This window comes from Hyla sarda, chromosome 5 (genome assembly GCF_029499605.1).
Source record: "Hyla sarda isolate aHylSar1 chromosome 5, aHylSar1.hap1, whole genome shotgun sequence".
Classification (NCBI taxonomy): Eukaryota; Metazoa; Chordata; class Amphibia; order Anura; family Hylidae; genus Hyla; species Hyla sarda.
Genome location: NC_079193.1, coordinates 170,029,389 through 170,049,762, shown reverse-complemented (window position 1 = coordinate 170,049,762; position 20,374 = coordinate 170,029,389). Strand labels below are relative to the sequence as shown.

Here is a 20,374-nt window from a genome sequence, read left to right as displayed (position 1 = left end):
CTGTGGGTCCCGGCTGCAACCGGGACCCACCTGGTATGAAAAGTGCTCAGCTTGAGAGCACGCTTCAAACACCAGTAATGGGGCCAGAGCATACAGGTACGCCATCAAGTACGCCCCTTGTCCTTAAAGGGTTATTCCAGGCAAAAACTTTTTTTTATATATCAACTGGCTCCGGAAAGTCAAACAGATTTGTAAATTACTTCAATTAAAAAATCTTAATCCTTTGAATAGTTATTAGCTTCTGAAGTTTTCTGTCTAACTGCTCAATGATGATGTCACGTCCTGGGAGCTGTGCATGATGGGAGAATATCCCCATAGGAACTGCACAGCTCCCGGGACGTGAGTCCTCAGAGAGCAGTTAGACAGAAAACAACAACTCAACTTCAGAAGCTAATAACTATTGGAAGGATTAAGATTTTTTAATCAAAGTAATTTACAAATATTTTTAACTTCCCAGAGCCAGTTGATATATAAAAAAAGTTTTGGCCTGGAATACCCCTTTAAGGTGTTAAGTACCAGGACACAGGGGCGTACCTTTACGCCCTTGGTTCTTAGCCCCTTGCCGAAAATGGATGTTCATTAATGTCCATCTGCAGCTCCCGAGGTATGACGTGCGCTTAGCAGTTGAGCGTGCATCATACCCGGTGGGCAACCAGGACCCACGGCTAATGCCGGACATCGCCAATTGAGCTGATGTCCGGCATTAACCCTATAGATGCGGTGATCAAACTTCATCGTCGCGTCTAAATCGAAAGTAAACATTGCCGGTTAGCTCAGTGGTGCTGTTCGGGACCACCGCAGTGAAATCGCAGCGTCCCGAACAGCTTGCAGGACACGAGGAGGATCCCTACCTGCCTCCTCACTGTTCGATCGCCGAATGACTGCTCGGTGCCTCAGATCCAGGCAGAAGCAGTTGAGCGGCGATAAATGTGATTTAACCCCTTCCCTAACAAAAGTTTGAATTACCCCCCTTTTCCCATAAAAAAAACAAAACACTGTGTAATTAAAAATAAACATATGTGGTATTGCCATGGGCATAAATGTCCAATCTATAAAAATATATCGTTAATTAAACCACCCGGTCAATGGCGTACACGTAAAAAAAATTCCAAAGTCCAAAATAGCGTATTTTTGGTCACTTTTTATACCATAAATAAATGAATAAAAAGTGATCAAAGAGTCATATCAAAACAAAAATGGTACCGATGAAAACTTTATACGGAAAAATAAAAAAAGTTATAGGGGTCAGAAGAGGACATTTTTCAAAGTATTAATTTTGGTGCATGTACCGTAGTTATAATATTTTTTTTTTGTAGTTAAATAAAATCAAACCTGTATAAATTGGGTATCCTTGCGACCGTATGGACCTACAGAATAAATATAAGGTGCAATTTTTACTGAATACTGCACTGCGTAGAAAGGGAAGCTGCTAAAAATTACAAAATGGCTTTTTTTTTCAATTTTAATCCAAAAATCCTTTTTTTCTGGTTTTGCCGTAGATTTTGTAGTGAAATTATTAATAGTATTACAAGCCCTCATATAGATTTTAGGTGGAAAACTGAAAGTGTTATGATTTTTAGATGTCAGGGACTGACCTGGGGGCAGGAGAGTGAGCCCTAAACTGACCCTAAAACCACTCTCCCTGCCTACTTGCCCCTCCACCCTAAACGGTGGATCGATAAGTGGGCGCCGATCCCTCCCTGAACTAAAGTGCAGGGGCCTAATAAAAACACATACTAATAAACAAACCAGAAACATAACAGGAACATAGAACTCTATAGTATAACGTTCAGAGGACACAGATCAGAGAGTAGTACATAGGATATTAACAGCGGACATGAACAGAGGACTCAGTGGTTGTGAACAGAGGACACCATAGATAAGCAGTCATGAACAGAACTCCAAAGATCTGAATAAAGAACTAATAAACATAGAGTTCAAAACAGCAGACAGCAAAACAAATAAGTCTGAAAAGACTTTAGGAACAAACAGGAATATAGCATAATCCCCCAGAATCTCCAGTAGACACAAAGTTCCCATGGACCGGTAACAGGCATCTATAGCTAAACAGGAATATTCGCAATCCCATATAAAACCTCCAGCAGACACGGAATCCCGATGGACAGGTAACAAGGATGCCTAGTTACAACTCAGAAAACAGATACAACAGGATATAATTATAGAACACCGTTCACACTGAACACAAGACAGGAATAATCCCAATCCCTTCAGAACACCTCCAGTAGACGCAGGACTTACAATACCCTCTGAGTCCCCATGGACAGGTAACAGGGATGCCTAAATACACAGGATATATAACATTGTTCACACTGAACACAAGAAAGGATAAATTGCAATGCCACAAAACACCTCCAGTAGACAAGGAGTCCCCATGGAACAGTAACAGGGATGCAACATAGGACACTGTTCACACTGGACACACAAACTGGACACTCCACTAATGAAGAAGCCATTAAAAATAAATCCAAATAGACTACTGGCCAGCAACACACTCCACAGTATGGTTAGAAGCTGACCCAGTAGGAAAACAGAAATATAAAACACAGAACTTCATATAAACGGATACAAGAGAAAACATAGTGTGAACAGACACAGAGAAAAGAACATACAAATCCTAAAACCGACTAAACAAACACAGCTTAAAATATACTAAGAGCATGCCACAAAACATTGGTTAAAACCAGAAAATACAAAGTGCATGCTTAAACAGGGATAGTAGATTAAAAGCTCAAACAAAGAGTGTATCACCAAGAGCTCCATGCAGCATGTCCAGAATCTTAGCAAGTCAGGATATAATGAAGTATCTCCAGCCCTGAGGCTAGGCTGAGCTGACCCTCATCTAGACACACCCTAGGAGCAATTGGATAGCAAGCCAGAGACATTAACTATTCCCTGGCCAGGAAACATAAAACTGTTCACACACAAGCAATCCAATAGCTGTGTGTGAACACATAACATTAGGTGAGGAGGAAAAAAACAAAAGTGTAAAAATAAAAAAAACTACCATAGAGGGAAAGGGTTAACAGGCTAAAGTGTACCTGTTAACAAAAAATGTTGGTATAATGTAGATAATACTATTATATGTATATTTGTAATATACATCGATTAAACAATGTGTATATTTTTGGGTGAAAAAATGCTGTCCCTGCAGCTATTGCGTATGTGTCTGTGCGGAGACCAAACACAGGAAGTGAGGGAAGGACAAGCAGGGCTCTGTGCAGGCTCCTGGCTTGTCAATAAGTCTGCAGTGTGAGCCAGGGGCATGTCACAGAGCCTCAGTGCACAGAGCCCTGCTCGTCCACAGTCTACAGAGCCCTGCTTGTCCTCAGTGCACAGATCCCTGCTCCTCCTCAGTCTACAGAGCCCTGCTTGTCCTCAGTGTACAGAGCCCTGCTTGTCCTCAGTGTACAGAGCACTGCTTGTTCTCAGTGCACAGAGCCCTGTTTGTCCACCCACACTTCCTATATTTTGACTTCTTACAGAGACATATGTATATTTGTAATATACATCGATCAAACAATGTGTATATTTTTGGGTGAAAAAATGCTGTCCCTGCAGCTATTGCGTATGTGTCTCTGTGCGGAGACCAAATACCGGAAGTGAGGGAAGGACAAGCAGGGCTCTGTGCAGGCTCCTGGCTTGACAATAAGTCTGCAGTGTGAGCCGGGGGCATGTCACAGAGCCTCAGTGCACAGAGCCCTGCTCGTCCTCAGTCTACAGAGCCCTGCTCGTCCTCAGTCTACAGAGCCCTGCTCGTCCTCAGTCTACAGAGCCCTGCTCGTCCTCAGTCTACAGTGCACAGATCCCTGCTCGTCCTCAGCGTACAGAGCCCTGCTTGTCCTCAGTGTACAGAGCCCTGCTTGTCCTCAGCGTACAGAGCCCTGCTTGTCCTCAGCGTACAGAGCCCTGCTTGTCCTCAGTGTACAGAGCCCTGCTTGTCCTCAGTGTACAGAGCCCTGCTTGTCCTCAGCGTACAGAGCCCTGCTTGTCCTCAGCGTACAGAGCCCTGCTTGTCCTCAGCGTACAGAGCCCTGCTTGTCCTCAGTGTACAGAGCCCTGCTTGTCCTCAGTGTACAGAGCCCTGCTTGTCCTCAGTGTACAGAGCCCTGCTTGTCCTCAGTGTAGAGCCCTGCTTGTCCTCAGTGCACAGAGCCCTGCTTGTCCTAAGTGCACAGAGCCCTGCTTGTCCACCCACACTTCCTATATTTTGACTTCTTACAGAGACAGGCAGACAATAGCTGCAGGGACAAATATGTACACATTTTTTAATCAATGTATATTACAAATATACATATAATGGTATTATCTACATTTTCTAAAACGTTTTTGTCAACGACAGATACACTTTAACCCCTTAACGACCATGGACGTGTATAGAATCAGCTGGGGGCCGGCCGGTATGACGCGGGCTCGAGTCGGGAGCCCGCGTCATACCGGCCGGCCCCCAGCTGATTCTTGCAGCTGGGGGCCGGCGTTAATAGCTGACATGCGGCGATCGCCGCGGCCGGCTATTAACCCTTTAGATCGCCGCTGTCAAAGCTGACAGCGGCATCTAAATGTGCCTGTATCCAGTCCCTGGTGGTCCAGTGGGGTGGATCGCTCCCCCGCAGCGCGATCGTGGGGGAGCGATCCACTACTGAGGTAGCCTGAGGGCTTACCTCTCCTCCTGTGTCGGCTCTGGCTCTCTGAATGATACAGCCTGGCAGGACCAGGCTTTATCAATCGAGCGCAGAGCACACAGATGAATGGGATTGTATGTAATCCCATTCATCTGTATGAGGAATCAAATGATTCCTCCTAAAAGTCCCCTAAGGGGACTAAAAGTGTAAAAGAAAAAAAGGTTAAAAAAAGTTTAAACACACACACACATTAACCCCTTCCTTATTAAAAATTTAAATCACCCCCCTTTTCCCAAATTCCATATAAAAAATATATAAACATAATAAAAATAAACATATGTGGTATCGCCGCGTGAGTAAATGTCCGAATATATCATTAGTTAAACCGCACGGTCAATGGCGTACGCGCAAAAAAATTCCAAAGTCCAAAATAGGGTCTTTTTGGTCACTTTTTATATCATGAAAAAGTGAATAAAAAGCGATCAAAAAGTCTGATCAATACAAAACCGATAAAAACTTCAGATCATGTCGCAAAAAATGAGCCCTCATACCGCCCCATACGTGGAAAAATAAAAAAGTTATAGGGGTCAGAAAATGACAATTTTAAACGTATACATTTTCCTGCATGTAGTTATGATTTTTTCCAGAAGTATGACAAAATCAAACCTATATAAGTAGGGTATCATTTTAACCGTATGGACCTACAGAATAAAGAGGTGTCAATTTTACCGAAAAATGTACTGCGTAGAAACGGAAGCCCCCAAAAGTTACAAAATGAAATTTTTTCTTAAATTTTGTCGCACAATGATTTTTTTTTTCCGTTTTGCCGTAGATTTTTGGGTAAAATGACTGATCTCACTGCAAAGTAGAATTGGTGGCGCAAAAAATAAGCCCCCATATGGATTTTTAGGTGCAAAATTGAAAGGGTTATGATTTTTAAAAGGTGAGGAGGAAAAAATGAAAGTGCAAAAACTGAAAAACCTGTGGTCCTTAAGGGATTAAGGACCCAGCCAATTTTCCCTGTAGGACACGGACATTTTTTGCACATCTGACCACTGTCACTTTAAGCATTAATAACTCTGGGATGCTTTTACCTTTCATTCTGATTCCGAGATTGTTTTTTCGTGATTATTCTCCTTTATGTTAGTGGTAAAATTTTGTCGATACTTGCATCAGTTCTTGGTGAAAAATTCCAAAATTTGATGAAAAAATTTAAAATTTGGCTTTTTTTTTTTTTTACTTTGAAGCTCTCTGCTTATAAGGAAAATGAATATTCCAAATAAATTATATATTGATTCACATATACAACATGTCTACTTTATGAATGCATCATAAAGTTGACATGTTTTTACTTTTGGAAGACATCAGAGGGCTTCAAAGTATAGCAGCAATTTTCCAATTTTTCACAAAATTTTCAAAATCTAAATTTTTAAGGAACCAGTTCTGTTTTGAAGTGGATTTGAAGGGTCTTCATATTAGAAATACCCCACAAATGACCCCATTATAAAAACTACACCCTCAAAGTATTCAAAATGATATTCAAAAGGTTTGTTAACCCTTTAGGTGTTTCACAGGAATAGCAGCAAAGTGAAGGAGAAAATTCAAAATCTTCTTTTTTTACACTCGCATGTTCTTGTAGACCCAGTTTTTGAATTTTTTACAAGGGGTAAAAGGAGAGAAATCTTCCTAAAATGTGTACCCCAATTTCTCTCGAGTAAGGAAATACCTCATATGTGTTCGGCGGGCACAGTAGAGGGCTCAGAAGGGAATGAGCAACAGTGGGATTTTGGAGAGTGAGTTTTTCTGAAATTGTTTTTGGGGGGCATGTCACAATTAGGAAGCCCCTATGGTGCCAGAAAAAAAAAAACACATGGCATACCATTTTGGAAACTAGACCCCTCAAGGCATGTAACAAGGGGTCCAGTGATTCCTAACACCCCACAGGTGTTTCACAACTTTTTGTTAAAGTTGGATGTGTAAATTATTATTTTTTTCACTAAAATGCTAGTTTTCCCCCCAATTTTTTTTTTACAAGGGTTAATAGGAAAGAATTCCCCCCAAAATTTGTTACCTCATCTCTTCTGAGTATGGAAATACCTCATATGTGCACGTGAAGTGCTCTGTTGGCGCACTACAATGCTCAGAAGAGAAGGAGTTACATTTGGCTTTTGCAAAGTAAATTTTGCTGAAATGTTTTTTTGGGGGGAGGTCCCATTTAGGAAGCCCCTATGGTGCCAGGACAGCAAAAAAAAAAAAACACATGGCATACTATTTTGGAAACTACACCCCTCAAGGAACGTAACAAGGGGTACAGTGAGCCTTAACACCCCACAGGTGTTTGACGACTTTTCGTTAAAGTTGGACGTGTACATTTTATTTAATTTTTTTCACTAAAATGCTGGTTTTCCTCCAAATTTTACATTTTTACAAGGGGTAATAGGAGACAATGACCCCCAAAATTTGTAACCCCATTTTTTCTGAGTATGGAAATACCTCATATGTGCAAGTCAAGTGCTCTGTTGGCGTACTACAATGCTCAGAAGAGAAGGAGTCACATTTGGCTTTTGCAAAGAAAACTTTGCTGAAATGTTTTTTGGGGGGGAGGTCCCATTTAGGAAGCCCCTATGGTGCCAGGACAGCAAAAAAAAAAAAAACATATGGCATACTATTTTGGAAACTACACCCCTGAAGGAACGTAACAAGGGGTACAGTGAGTCTTAACACCCCACAGGTGTTTGACGACTTTTCGTTAAATTTGGACGTGTAAATTATTATTATTTTTTTCACTAAAATGCTGGTTTTCCCCCAAATTTTACAAGGGGTAATAGGAGAAAATGACCCCCAAAATTTGTAACCCCATCTCTTCTGAGTATGGAAATACCTCATATGTGCAAGTCTAGTGCTCTGTTGGCGTACTAAAATGCTCAGAAGAGAAGGAGTCACATTTGGCTTTTGCAAAGTAAACTTTGCTGAAATGTTTTTTTGGGGGGAGGTCCCATTTAGGAAGCCCCTATGGTGCCAGGACAGCAAAAAAAAAAAAACACATGGCATACTATTTTGGAAACTACATCCCTCAAAGAACATAACAAGGGGTACAGTGAGCCTTAACACCCCACAGGTGTTTGACGACTTTTCGTTAAAGTTGGACGTGTACATTTTATTTAATTTTTTTCACTAAAATGCTGGTTTTCCTCCAAATTTTACATTTTTACAAGGGGTAATAGGAGACAATGACCCCCAAAATTTGTAACCCCATTTTTTCTGAGTATGGAAATACCTCATATGTGCAAGTCAAGTGCTCTGTTGGCGTACTACAATGCTCAGAAGAGAAGGAGTCACATTTGGCTTTTGCAAAGAAAACTTTGCTGAAATGTTTTTTGGGGGGGAGGTCCCATTTAGGAAGCCCCTATGGTGCCAGGACAGCAAAAAAAAAAAAAACATATGGCATACTATTTTGGAAACTACACCCCTGAAGGAACGTAACAAGGGGTACAGTGAGTCTTAACACCCCACAGGTGTTTGACGACTTTTCGTTAAATTTGGACGTGTAAATTATTATTATTTTTTTCACTAAAATGCTGGTTTTCCCCCAAATTTTACAAGGGGTAATAGGAGAAAATGACCCCCAAAATTTGTAACCCCATCTCTTCTGAGTATGGAAATACCTCATATGTGCAAGTCTAGTGCTCTGTTGGCGTACTAAAATGCTCAGAAGAGAAGGAGTCACATTTGGCTTTTGCAAAGTAAACTTTGCTGAAATGTTTTTTTGGGGGGAGGTCCCATTTAGGAAGCCCCTATGGTGCCAGGACAGCAAAAAAAAAAAAACACATGGCATACTATTTTGGAAACTACATCCCTCAAAGAACATAACAAGGGGTACAGTGAGCCTTTACACCCCACAGGTGTTTGACGACTTTGGATGTGTAAATGTTTTTTTATTCTTATTTTCCACTAAAATGCAGTTTTTTCCCATAATTTTAAATTTTTACAAGGGGTAATAAGAGAAATGCCCCCCCAAATGTGTAACCCCATCTTTTCTGAGTATGGAAATACCCCATGTGTGGACGTCAAGTGCACTGCGGGCGGACTACAATGCTCAGAAGAGATGGAGTCATATTTGCAAATTTTGCTGAAATGGGGGGGGCATATCGCATTTCGGAAGCCCCTCTGGTGCCAGGACAGCAAAATAAAAAAAAAACACATGGCATACTATTTTAGACACTACACCCCTCAAGGAACGTAACAAGGGGTACAGTGAGCGTTAACACCCCACAGGTGTTTGATAAATATTCATGAAGTGGGATGTGAAAATGAAAAATTAGATTTTTTTACACTAAAATACTGGGGTTACCCCAAATTTTTCATTTTCACAAGTGGTAAAAGGAGAACATTTTATTGTAAATGTGTAAATACATTTCTTAGGAGTAAGGACATACCTCAAGTCTGGGCGTAAACAGCATGCACACCGGTCTCAGAGGTGCCAGAGATCAGTCAGGGTCCTTGAGCTTTGGCTTTCTCCTATGGAGCTAGAACAGTGGGACCACCCCCCCCCCCCCCTCAAGGGGCATTACATGGGGTAAATAACTGGGGTACACTAAATAACTAAAATGGGGTACAGTGGGACCTAAAATTATAAATTATGTTCCCAGAATGATGACCCAGGGCATAGCCAAAACTAAAAAATATGCCCACCCCAAACCCTGTGCTCTGAATCATCATTCTGGGAATGTAATGTGTGTGTCCGTCCCTAACCTGTTGCCTCAAATGCACACCCCGCTCAGGTGGAGAGAGAGCGCTGCGCATTTGAGGCAACATAAAAAGTCCCCAATGATAGTGACTCAGTGACCCATGACCCATTTTTGGTAAAAAATACCGCCAGAGGTCTTATCAGTTTGTTTTTGTTTTTTCAGATGAAACATTATTTTGGGCAATTTAGTGGTTTATGGGGTTAAAACTTGGAATGTACTCTGGACTTGGTATATTGGGGTCAAATTATGGAAAATGTAAATGAGGAAAATTTAGTACTCCATGGAAGTGTGATACTCCCTGAAGCAATCCTTAATGCAGAGGCCCGGATGATCGGGGCAAATGTCACATTGAGTGGTGGTGTCCTTCCGTATCCCCCTCTTGTAACACACTCTGCAACTTCTCTGGGTTCGTCCCTTCTTTCCAGTGTGGGGGACTTCACCTGGAAAGTGTTGGCCTGGGACGATCCTGGCACCTATTACTCCAGTTCCTTGGGAAGTCCGGCCTGCTCTTTCCCGGTCGCCAAAGATCAGGACCTTTAGGACTTCTTCTTGGAACTGGAGGAATGTCCCTGTGTTGCCAGCGTGCTGGGACAGTACAAAAGCGTTGTTCATGGCAACCTGTACCAAGTAGACTGCAACTTTTTTGTACCATACCAGGGGTGTGGAAATTTTATAAAAAACTACTTGTCCATGGGACTAAAATGGAGCAAAATCTACTTGTCCCTCATGACGATCCACTTGTCCGGGCCAATTTTCCGTTTTACACTCTCGTTTTTTCCTCCTCGCCCTATAATAGCCATAACTACCTACTATAATGATAACTTTTAATTTTTCAATAACATATTCTCCGAACAAAAAAAAAACAAAAAAAAAAAATATATATATATATATATATATATATATATATATATATATATATATATATATTAAGGGAAGTGAAATTGAAATAGTAAAAGATAATTTAGCAGATTTGGTGGTTATTCTTTTCTGCGCCATTTACCTTGTGGTTGAGGTAACATGTTAGTTTTATACTTTAGGCCGCCTGATTACAGCAATACCAGATTTGTATCGTTTACATAATGTTTTACAAATTCTGGACTTTTTCACATTTTTTTAATTGCCATTTTTTAACCCCTGTAGCCTTATTTTTTTCTGCATACCAGGATGTATGAGGGCTCATTTTTTGCGCCATAATCTGTTTTTTGTATCGGTACCATCTTGGTATTGATCTGACTTTTTAATTGCTTTTTAACTTTTTTTTCTGGGATATTATAAAAATTGCAAATCTGTGGTTTGGTATTTTTTTACATTTACCGTACGGGATACATAATGTTATATTTTCATAGGCTGTACAATTACGCACGAAGCGATACCAAATATGTTTATTTTTATTATGTTTGCATGTTTTTATATAGGAAAAGGGGGTGATTTGAACTTTTAACATGGAAGGGGTTAATGCAGCGGTCTTCAAACTGTGGCCCTCCAGATGTTGCAAAACTACAACTCCCAGCAAGCCAACGGCTGTCCTGGCATGCTGGGAATTGTAGTTTTGTAACATCTGGAGGGGCACAGTTTGAAGACCACTGGGTTAATGTGTGTCTTTCAAACTTTTATTAAAACTTTTTTATTTTATTTTATTTATTTTTTTACACTTTATTAGACTTATAGGAGGAATCATTAGATTCCTCAGACAGATGAATAGATTCTATTGAACTCTATTAATCTGTGAGCTTTGTGATCCATTGATAGAGCCTGGTCCAGCCAGGATCTATCAATGACAGAGCCGGGACAGGAGGAAGCAGAGGTAAGCCCTCCAGCTACCTCCATAGTGGATCGCCCCCCTGCGATCGCGCTGCGGGGGGGCGATCCACCCCACTAGCCCACCAGGGAGCATTCACATCTCCCTTTAGACGCCGCTGTCAGCTTTGAGAGCGGCGATCTAAAGGGTTAATAGCCAGCCGCGGTGATCGCCGCATGCTGGCTATTAGCGGCGGCCCCCGGCTACTGAGAACAGCCGGGGGCTGCAGAGTATGGAGCGGGCAGGAATCCCGAGCCCGCTCCATACTCCCCTGTGAGCGCCACAAGCTTCTCCCCGTGCAGACGCGCCTCCTCCCCTCAGCTCTCCGAAGCTACAGCTGGGGGGAGTGAAGGCAGAGGACGCAGGTCTGCACGGGGAGCAAGAAGAAACGCCCCTCATCTCCCCCCGCACGTCTGCAGAGCAGGGGAGAGAAGACAAATACACAGCTTCTCATCTCCCCTGCTCTGCTTCGGAGGACACAGGCTGCAGAGTATGGAGCGGGCAGCAGTCGGGAGCCCACTCCATACAGACTGCAGAACCACTGCACTTGTCAGGTCCGGCCCTGCTTGCCCGAAGCCGGGCTAAGAGCCGGACAAATTCACCTGCTCGGCGCCCAAAACTGCTAGTCCCGGGCGTCGGGCGATAGAAATTCCACATCCCTGCATACCTGTGTTTTGCGCATGGCCATGTATGGCTTGAGGACTTGATCAGAAAGATCAACTCCCCCCATATACCGATTGTAGTCCAGAATACAATCGGGCTTGAGGACCGGTGTTGTGGTACCTCGCACAGGGACAGGTGAGCTGCCATTGCCATGAATAGTGGTCAGCATAAGGACATCCCTCTTATCCTTATACCTGACCAGCAACAGGTTTTCATGGGCAAGGGCACGGGACTCACCCTTAGGCATAGGTGTCTGCAGAAAATTTAGAGGGAGGTCTCTCTGGTTTGACGAAATCGCCACCTCCCCATAGATACAGGAGGTGATCGGGGTGCATCCACCCCCGATCACCTTGTATCTCCGAGTCAGCGACCCGCATCACCGGAATCACAGCGATTCACAAGTGTGAATTCGCTTGCGTTTTTTTGCGATCGCCGACATGGGGGGGGGGGTAATGACCCCCCTGGGCGTTTGCACGGGATGTCTGCTGAATGATTTTAGCAGGCATCCTGGCCCGATCCCCACCCGGCGGCGACCGGAATTGTCCATGACGTACGCGTACGTCATGTGTCCTTAAGTACCAGGGTGTTATGACGTACGTGTACATCAAGGGTCCTTAAGGGGTTAAAGGGGTACTCGGTCCCTAGAAATCTTATCCCCTATCCAAGGGATAGGGGATAAGATGTCTGATCGTGGGGGTCCCGCCGCTGGGGACCCCCAGGATCTCCGCTGCAGCACCCCTGTCATTACTGCACAGAGCAAACTCGCTCTGTGCGTAATGATTGGCAATACAGGGGCCGGAGCATCGTGATGTCGCGTCTCCTCCCCCTCCTGACATCATGGCTCCGCCTCCACTGATTTTGGCAATACACACGATACTGAAGGGTTTTATGAACTGCGCCTTTTTGTGAAAAGGTGCAAAAAAGGCGCAAGTCCACTGAAGTCTCTAAAACTGCACCAGCCCAGACTTAGCTTAGCTTTTTAGTGTATGTGAATAGAGAAATTTCAGAAAATGTGACCTGCACAAAATGTATCAAATGATGTGCAACCAGCAAATGCTTCACTTGCAGGAGGGCTCCCCCTATCGATTGCTTCTGCCTGACAGTGCTGTCATTTTTGAGAACAGATGGGATAGGGGTGTACCAACGTGTATAGTAACTCTAATTTGGGAGGAACTCTACTTCAGATTTGTAGTTTTCTTTATTACACCGGTCAGTGCGCGCAGTTCGGTAGTTCGGAATCATCCTCAGATATAAACTGACACTCACTACTACTCCCAGCATGCCATGAGACACCGCGACCCAGAAAACACAAAGCGGCGCAGCGACTAAAAACACTCACCTTCATTCCTAGCCATAGCGCATAGCGACCGCCCACAGTAGCGTATACCAACTGACTAGGGGGACTAGGCTCAGTCTTTACACAGTTTTTGGTCGTTTCTTTTATAAAGTTCCTTACACGCCCGTAAACTGTACAGCAACAGTTTTTTAAGAGAACCTAAAGAAAGTGCTGAAGTAAAAGGTACACATACTCCCCCATGTGCGATATTGTGGTATGTTCCCCGGTGTTTCAATCTTCTGCCCACAAGCGGACACCAGGATATGGACTGCGCACGCGTGCTCCGGTTGCTTGTGGGGTCATGATTGTATAACTGGCTTGTGTAAGCTGCTCAGCGCTGAGAGCTCTGCGTTTATTAGGAAAGTTCCGCACAGCTCATCTGCCAGGATTGGATGCGTCCCAGGTAAGGCTAGAGCGCAGACCCTGCATACATGGAGGGTACTAACCATGTGGATGAAGGTTTTGATGACGTCACTGCCTGCCTGATCAGCTGCGTCTGTATACAGCGACACCTCTCGCTTTACGGCCCACGCTTAGGGTTCGCCTGTAGATGAAGTGAAGGCAGTGAACTTTAGGGACATATTTTATTACATTTACTTTGTATTTTTTATTAGACAGTGAGGTGCTGAATGCTGTTTTCACATAGACATGAGCAGGCTGGATAATGCTTTTTATTTTTTTAAATATTTACTTCAGTTGTAAACTAATCGCCATGCAGTTCTGCAGCAACAGTTTACTATGCAGCTGTTCACACAGGCCAAAACGTGTCAATAATTGAGCAGTTTTCTTATCTCATTAACTTTAATAGAGAGTGTTCAAAATTATTTAATTTTTTTCCCAAAAATCACACTGAAAGAAAATGGCATCACTTTTCAGAGCAGTAGGAGCCTAAACTGCGAAATTGTCTCAAATTACACAGCAAATTCTACATTTTTAACCCCCCGCCCCCCTCTATTACCTGTGTGAACGTGCCCCAAATGCTCCTATTGATTTCCATGGTGCATTTGATCCTAATAGCTTAGATGAGAATAGTGACAAATCACTACTTTACTGTATCATTTCCTGTTTGGTTTTCAAAAGTGACGCTTCAGGTTTTTGTTACTGTGGATATCGGCACTGTATCCGCACCAAAACAACACGGTTATAAGATGTCTGAACATGCCCTTAGGCTAACTTGACACATTTATTTAAAAAAAAAAAAAAATAAATAAATAAATAAATAAAATCAGATTTTTATTGACTATTTCCACTTGTTTTTTTTTTCTGGCAGTTTTTGAGCCAAAAGGTATGTTCACACTGAGTAAATCAAGAGTAATTCTCGCCAAAAAATTTATGGCCAGAATTTTTTTTTTTTGCAAGTAATTTACGTGCAATTTGCGCAGAAAAATGGGGGAGAAGGAAGTGAAGTCAATTCCACACGAAAATGATTTCGGGCGGAATTTTTATTTTTTTTACCATTGACTTCTATTGATTTCTGCTAGCGCATTCCGCATGAGGAATGAACATGCTCTCTCTTCAAGCGGAATGGAATTCAGCGTCGGAATTCCGCTAGCAGAATTTCCACAGTGTGAACAGGACAGCAGAAATTACATTAAAGTCATTGGGCAGAGGAGATGTGCATTAGTTTGGAGCGGAGAATTCAAGAGGAATTACTCGAGTAAATTCCTCTTGAATTACTCTGTGTGAACGGGGCCAAAGCCAGAAATGTATTCAAAAGGAATAGGACATATAAAGGAAGGACTTACACTTCTCCTCCCTTATGGATCCACTTCTGACTTTGGCTCAAAAACTGCAGTGGCAGATATCCAAAAACTGCCAGAAAAAAAAGTGGAAACTCGGCCTTACAGTCATAATGTTTTTTTATAATTTTTTGTTTCTCAGCAAAAATCATAAGATAGATAAATAAATAAAAATGCAAGTATAAAGTGAATTATGCTTGTATAGTCACACAGTGTAAACATAGCCTTAGTTAAATTCTGTTTTAAGGAGTATTCCAGGACTGAAAACTTATCCTGGGCCCTAATGATAGGGGATGAGTTTCAGATTGCAGGGCCCTGGCAGTCTGCGGGTAGGGGGCGTGTTGACCACCGCACGAAGCAGCGGCTGACACTCCCCCCTCAATACAACTTTATGGGAGAGCCGGAGCGCTGCCTTTGGCAATCTGGGTGTCTTGGCCGCTCCTTCGTGCGGTGGTCGACATGCTATCTGGCCAGAGAGCAAGGGCCCCGTACAGGAGATCACGGAGGGGCCCAGTGGTTGGACCCCCAAGATCTGAAACTTATCCCCTATCCATAGGATAGGGGATAAGTTTTTCAATAACTGGACTACTCCTTTTAGATTCAGAAGAAAGATTTCCAGCGCAGGATACAATGCAACAGGTACTTTTATTTAGGATCACATGGAATGCACAGAAAACTCCAACGCGTTTCGGGTCAAGCTGGATCCTTAGTCTTGCCATGACTAAGGGTCCAGCTTGACCTGAAACGCGTTGGTGTTTTCTGTGCATTCCATGTGATCCTAAATAAAGTACCTGTTGCATTGTATCCTGCGCTAGAAATCGTTCTTCTTTAACCATTTGGACCGGGAACACTGCCGGCTGATCCGGGCGCAGGTGTGAGCACACAGCGGAGGAGAGACATCATTTCTGCCTTACCTTACTCCTTTTAGATTGCACCAACTTCTATGGTAGCGCAACTTCAGCTGGGAGGCTTTATGTGGGGATCCTGCAATAATAGTCTGTGGGACATACTCTGTGCCACCAGTTTATTTCCTGTTCTGGTACCATCCCAATATATTGCACAGCTACATTATAGTGCGCCTCTTAGGGGGAAGGTGATTTCTTCCTCACCTTGCAGCAGTTGGTAGGTTCTATTTCTATATACGTCAATCATTTTGGAAAGCTGGCAGGTGTCACATTACATCCTGTAGAGCTAGCTTTTATTCTGTAGTACGGTAGTAGTTTTGGAGGCAGAGCAGGATTTGTCTCCCAGTGCAGAGCAAATCTGTGATCAAATGATTACAAATTCAATTTGAGCGATTTCTGGTCTGTAATCATACAGGGTCAGGCACACTGCACTACCCTCCCCCTCTTATAACAGAACTGGACTTGTTGTGCACCCCAATGAGTGGAGCTGCTGTTTAATGGCACATCAGCGGGAATTTTTCATTCTTGGAGGTAAAAAGGTTGCAAAATTTGACACAATGGGTGAAAATTTTTAACATTTTTGCCGAAATGACTGAGACTCATTCAAGAAAACAACGTGGCATACAATGTGGCATGGTTAGTTTTCTGCAGTGGTCTGTGATTAACTGCAACTTTTTAACATTTTTGAAAGACTTTTGCAGAAAAAACAGTGACATTTTTGCTCACTCTCACACCAGCCAGTAACATTTGCCTATCTCTAAGGCTAAGAAATAAACTGAAAAAGAACTTTATTTACACTGACCAGTGTTTGCGGACCAGAGTGCCTTTTCCTGTTTCAAAACTAGAACTCCAAGCATGCTGGGATTTGTAGCTTTGCAACAGCTGGAGGCACCTTGATTGGGAAACACTGTACAGAGAATTATCAATTCCCCCCAAGATGTATGGTTTGGAACAGTTAAATCCCAGTATATAGTAAAAGACTGCAGCCTAGTGCAGGCTTTACAATGAGAACACAAGGGAAATATTATGGTTTTGTATCCACATTTACAGATATCGAGGTATACAATGTGTGGTGCGCTGAAGAGAAGATTCTTGCTACTTTATGGGACCCAGAAAGGACAATCTGAAGCTATTGCTGAGGAAATATGTCAACAGGCAGAGCAGTACGGTTTTGTTCCTGAAATGTTCTCTCTTAAAGATATCGACAAGGTGAGATACTTATTGTGCAGTAAATGCTATGAATAAACATTTTTTTAAATTTATTTTGTTGTTAGTCTCTTGTTCTCTGTAGTTAATGGGTTATCCACCATAGGGTGATTTTAGTACTTACCTGCCAGACAATAATGGACATGCTTAAAGGGGTACTCCGGTGCTTAGACATCTTATCCCTTATCCGAAGGATAGGGGATCAGATGCCTGACCGCGAGAGTCCCGCCGCTGGGGACCCCCGTTATCTTGCTCGCGGCACCCCATTTGTAATCAGTCCCCGGAGCAAGTTCGCTGCGGGTCTGATTACGGGCGATCACAGGGCGGGCGGCGTGTGACGTCACGCCTGTGCCCCCGTGTGACGTCACACTCCGCCCCTCAATGCAAGCCTACGGGAGGGGACGTGATAGCTGTCTCTTCATCAGGAAAAATGGCTTACCTAATGGTAACAAATAGGCAGCAGCAACTCCATAAGGTGCAAAAAGTGGATTTTATTCACACAACGTGAGGCGACGTTTCGGTTTGCTCACCAAATCATTTTCAAGTGAGCAAACCGAAACGTCGCCTCACGTTGTGTGAATAAAATCCACTTTTTGCACCTTATGGAGTTGCTGCTGCCTATTTGCTACTATTTTATGGACCCCTGAACCTGGGCTCTATGCTGACGGCGCCTGTGCACTTTACATTGGGGATGTGCTGCTCTCCTTCTGCTTACCTAATGGTAAGCCATTTTTCCTGAAGAGGCATTGTGGCCTCGAAACGCGTTGTTGCACGGCTTAATAAAGAAGTATACCTACCTGAAACAGCTCCTGCAGTGGTTTGCGCTACCAGCACCGTTTTTTTTCTTTTTTCCTTGTTCAATCATCCGCAATGTAGCAGACAGGGAGCCTTATAAAAAAAAAATTAAAAAGAAAAAAAATACGTGTAATAACACTAGCGCAAGCACTGAGAAATGTTGTGCCCAAATGCTGCTATATTTGTACGTATGAGTCCCTATATCTCATACAAATGAGGGTATAACATATGTATAAAAAAACAATAAGCGCAATATGGGACTTTGAAATAAGATTTTTGATATTTACCTAAGATGGTTAGTCAATCAGGCGAAGATATGTAGAATGCAGGATATGATGAGAAAATATATCAGATGCTAAAATGATATAGTAACAAAAAGTGGACAATGTAATATAAATATGAATAAAACTGTATGGATTAAAAACAAGCGCCTATCTGTTGTTTAAGGTGCGTACATAAGTGCAGGACAGCAGTAAAGTGCATATAGGGATATGTACGGTAACGGGGAGGAGGATCTAGTTAAAAAGGAAAAGCAGTGAACTGGTTAAGCAATAGATTGGTGGTTAAAATAATATAAATATGTGATATTGTGCACTTGCCTATCTATTATGATGATAAAATATACTTCCAGATGTAATGGATGTCACCAGCATTCAGGTAGAGGGATGCTGCGAGGGGAGAAAACAGTGAGGTTTTTATCCAAGGATAGTGATATACAGTCCGGGATAGTGTAGGCTGTTTGCACCTGTGAAAATTTCGAACTGAGGAGCGGGCTATACAAATATGTATCGAAACTGTTACAAGTGGTGTCAATGTGGTTAAATAAATATTTTTGTATATGGTACTTTTGTATTCGATGCAGCGTCTCTTAGCTGGATATTTGCTGTGGTCAGAATAAGTCCTTAATGTTAGCGGTAGTTGCGGAGATTCACGGGAGTACGCCCCCGGCCGGTGGCATCTCTACCGTAAGATCTCCGGCTATAGAGTAAGCCAACGCGTTTTGGAGACTTAACACCGGTCTCCTTCGTCGGGGAAGGAGACCGGTGTAAAGTCTCCGAAACGCGTTGGATTGTTTTTTGGCCCTCGCTGAACTCTGTAGTGATGTCACTGCACCTGCCGGAACCATCAGGCTTACTCTATAGCCGGAGATCTTACGGTTGAGACGCCACCGGCCGGGGCGTACTCCTGTGATCCTGTGAATCTCTGCAACTACCGCTAACATCAAGGACTTATTTGGACCACAGCAAATATCCAGCTAAGAGACGCTGCATCGAATACAAGGTACCATACACAAAAATATTTAACCACATTGACACCTCTTGTAACAGTTTCGATACCTATTTGTATAGCCCGCTCCTCGGTTCGAAATGTTCACAGGTGCAAACAGCCCACACTATCCCGGACTGTATATCACTATCCTTGGATAAAAACCTTACTGTTTTCTCCCCTCGCAGCATCCCTCTACCTGAATGCTGGTGACATGTATTACATCTGGAAGTATATTTTATCGTCATAATAGGCAATTGCACAATATCACATATTTATATTGTTTTAACCACCATTCTATTGCTTAACCAGTTCACTGCTTTTCCTTTTTAACTAGATCCTCCTCCCTGTTACATATCCCTATATGCACTTTACTGCTGTCCTGCACTCATGTACACACCTTAAACAGGTAGGCGCTTGTTTTTAATCCATACAGTTTTATTCATATTTATATTACATTGTCCACTTATTGTTGCTATATCATTTTAGCATCTGATATATATTCTCATCATATCCTGCATTCTACATATCTTCGCCTGATTGACTAACAATCTTAGGTAAATATCAAAAATCTTAAGGACATAGGGCGTATCCATACGCCCCCGTTTCCAAGTCCTTAAGGACCGAGGGCGTATGGATACGCCCTGAGCATTTCCGGCCCCCACCGCTAGCCGGAGGTGAGCCGGAGCCGGATGCCTGCTGAAATCGTTCAGCAGGCATCCCGGCATATCGCCCAGGGGGGGTCATTATGTCCCCCCATGTCGGCGATTGCCGCAGATCGCTGGACAATTCAGTCCAGCGATCTGCGGCGGATTCGTGTCAATCGGGTCTCCAGTGACCCGATGACCCGGAATTACTGGCTGATCGGGGCCGTCAGAGACGGCCCCGAACAGCCAGGGCCTGCAGGAGTGAGGTGGCACTGGTGCCACCTCACGATCGCCCTGATTCGTCGGCCGGATTACCGGCCGACCAATCAGGGCGCCTGCTGCGGGTGTCACTCCCGCAACCCGCTCCGCCCCTCTTCCGGAGGACGTGAGCGGGTGTGGGAAGACGACCCCGGGTGTCAATGTTGGGATCGGGGCCCCAGGAGCGACGGCGGCGAGGGACAGTCCTGTGTGGATCGTTGGAGGTGAGTGACAGCCTCCTGCTGTTGCTTAGCAACAGCTCCCAGCATGCAACAAGGGCATGCTGGGAGCTGTAGTTATGCAACAGCAGGAGGCAGACCACCACAACTCCCAGCATGCCCTTATGGTCATGCTGGGACTTGTAGTTTAGCAA

The 20,374-nt window shown here is 43.4% G+C and overlaps 2 protein-coding genes across 5 annotated transcripts in view; one reads left to right on the top strand and one right to left on the bottom strand.

Moving 5' to 3' along the window:
* FASTKD3 (FAST kinase domains 3) overlaps positions 1 to 13,673 on the bottom strand; it is a 77,051-nt gene extending 63,378 nt beyond the window's left edge. The window contains exon 1 of one of the 4 annotated variants that reach the window (XM_056520721.1): positions 13,632 to 13,673. The gene's annotated coding sequence lies outside the window, so the exon portion shown is untranslated. Of the gene's footprint in view, positions 1 to 13,188; positions 13,327 to 13,378; positions 13,517 to 13,631 lie in introns of those variants that run through there. The other 3 variants (XM_056520720.1, XM_056520718.1, XM_056520719.1) reach the window with 3 other exon arrangements.
* The window catches only part of MTRR (5-methyltetrahydrofolate-homocysteine methyltransferase reductase), a 72,658-nt gene continuing 65,731 nt past the window's right edge, over positions 13,448 to 20,374 (top strand). Inside the window, 2 exon segments of the mRNA XM_056520716.1 lie at positions 13,448 to 13,588; positions 16,880 to 17,038. Of these exon segments, the coding sequence (XP_056376691.1) occupies positions 16,895 to 17,038 (144 nt within the window). The 5' untranslated portion in view covers positions 13,448 to 13,588; positions 16,880 to 16,894.